The sequence below is a fragment of the Pristiophorus japonicus genome, unplaced genomic scaffold (genome assembly GCF_044704955.1).
Source record: "Pristiophorus japonicus isolate sPriJap1 unplaced genomic scaffold, sPriJap1.hap1 HAP1_SCAFFOLD_237, whole genome shotgun sequence".
NCBI lineage: Eukaryota > Metazoa > Chordata > Chondrichthyes > Pristiophoridae > Pristiophorus > Pristiophorus japonicus.
Window position 1 is genome coordinate 432,889 of NW_027252090.1, and position 1,426 is coordinate 434,314.

General features: G+C 46.5%; 1 protein-coding gene across 1 annotated transcript; it reads right to left on the minus strand.

The window, feature by feature from the left end:
* Nucleotides 1-244: 244 nt before the first annotated feature.
* Nucleotides 245-1,150, minus strand: LOC139245798 (probable G-protein coupled receptor 139; the record flags this gene model as incomplete). The annotated part of the gene is made up of 1 exon (XM_070871313.1): nt 245-1,150. A coding segment is annotated over one exon (906 nt), but the record flags the coding sequence as incomplete, so codon positions are not given.
* Nucleotides 1,151-1,426: the final 276 nt, after the last annotated feature.

Below are 1,426 nucleotides of genomic sequence, written 5' to 3' on the forward strand. Positions count from 1 at the left end.
TCCTTCACTAAATAGCTGCAGTGACCCTTTACAGAAGAACTCTGACAGAATGCAACAAGCTCGTGGTGCTGACCAGAAAGACAAGGTGGGTCATGTCAATCAGAAATAGTGCCGTGTCCTAAACAGGTCGCTGGGTGTATTATCAGATCACCAGCCATTCCTGGTGTAATTCAGGGGATGGAAGTCTGGGGCTAAATATTATATTCCTGGACTGGAAACACTGGGACCCGCCTCTGGCCTGTGCTCAGTTGTTCTGTTTATTAATTAAATGTATAATTGAGGTAAACGGATATTTCACCGCGCTCTTCAACTGTTCTCTGAACTTGGACTGGGTCACCCCGTAAATAAATGTGTTTGTGCAGCAACTTAAATTCCGCAGTATATATCCGACTTGTCGAAAGGTATATAAAGAAGCATTGTAATCAGCGGGATGTATTCCTGCAATGCTATAATATAAGAATTCTATAACAAATATCAGCCACAGCAGTATGAAGCTGCCAGATATGGTGAAGAGTAAAATGACAGACTTCCTCCTGCTCTCCATCTCTGGGTCACTGCCATTCCCCCCCTTGCTCTCACCCCTCAGTCCCTTCCGGACTCGACTGGCCACTGTAATGTGTCTGATTGTCAGAGCGTTGAGCAACAAAATTACAGCGAATGGGAGCAGTGGTGTTAATACCGTATCAAACCAGTCAAATCCCAGCCATCCGGGATCAGTATAATAGGCTGGCATTGAATAACAGAACCACTGAACATTGTTGATTATATATCCAGGTACAATTGTAAAGTAGAAGGGAACGTTTTTTGAAGAGAGCAGAATGCAGCTTGTTGCCAGGACCACAGCCGCAGTTCTCCCGGTGCAATATTTGGTTTTCAGCTTCTGCCAACAAATGGCCACAAATCGATCAAAGGTGAAAGTGACGGTGAACCAGACAGAACAGTCAGTGGCTACACAGGACAGGAGACGTATAACGCGACACACAGGGGTGATACCCAGGAAAGACCACGGGAAATAATACCAACTGATCCGGTACAGTATGATCGCAGTGATGACCACCAGTAGATCCGCCGCTGCCATGGCAACCAGGTAGCGAGTGGTGCAGGTGGACAGACCGCACTTTCCCCGGGACAGGACCACAATCGCCACTAAATTCACTGTAATAAACAGAAGGGAAAAGAGACAGTCAATTATTGGTCACACATTGTCGGTGACTGAGCCCAGACAGTAAGGCCTGTCATTTCGCACAAAAACAGTCGGGTGGACATCGGCTCAGGAGTTAACATGCAACATAGAAACATAGAAACATAGAAAATAGGTGTAGGAGCAGGCCATTCAGCCCTTCTAGCCTGCACCGCCATTCAATGAGTTCATGGCTGAACATGAAACTTCAGTACCCCCTTCCTGCTTTCTCGCCACAAACCTTGA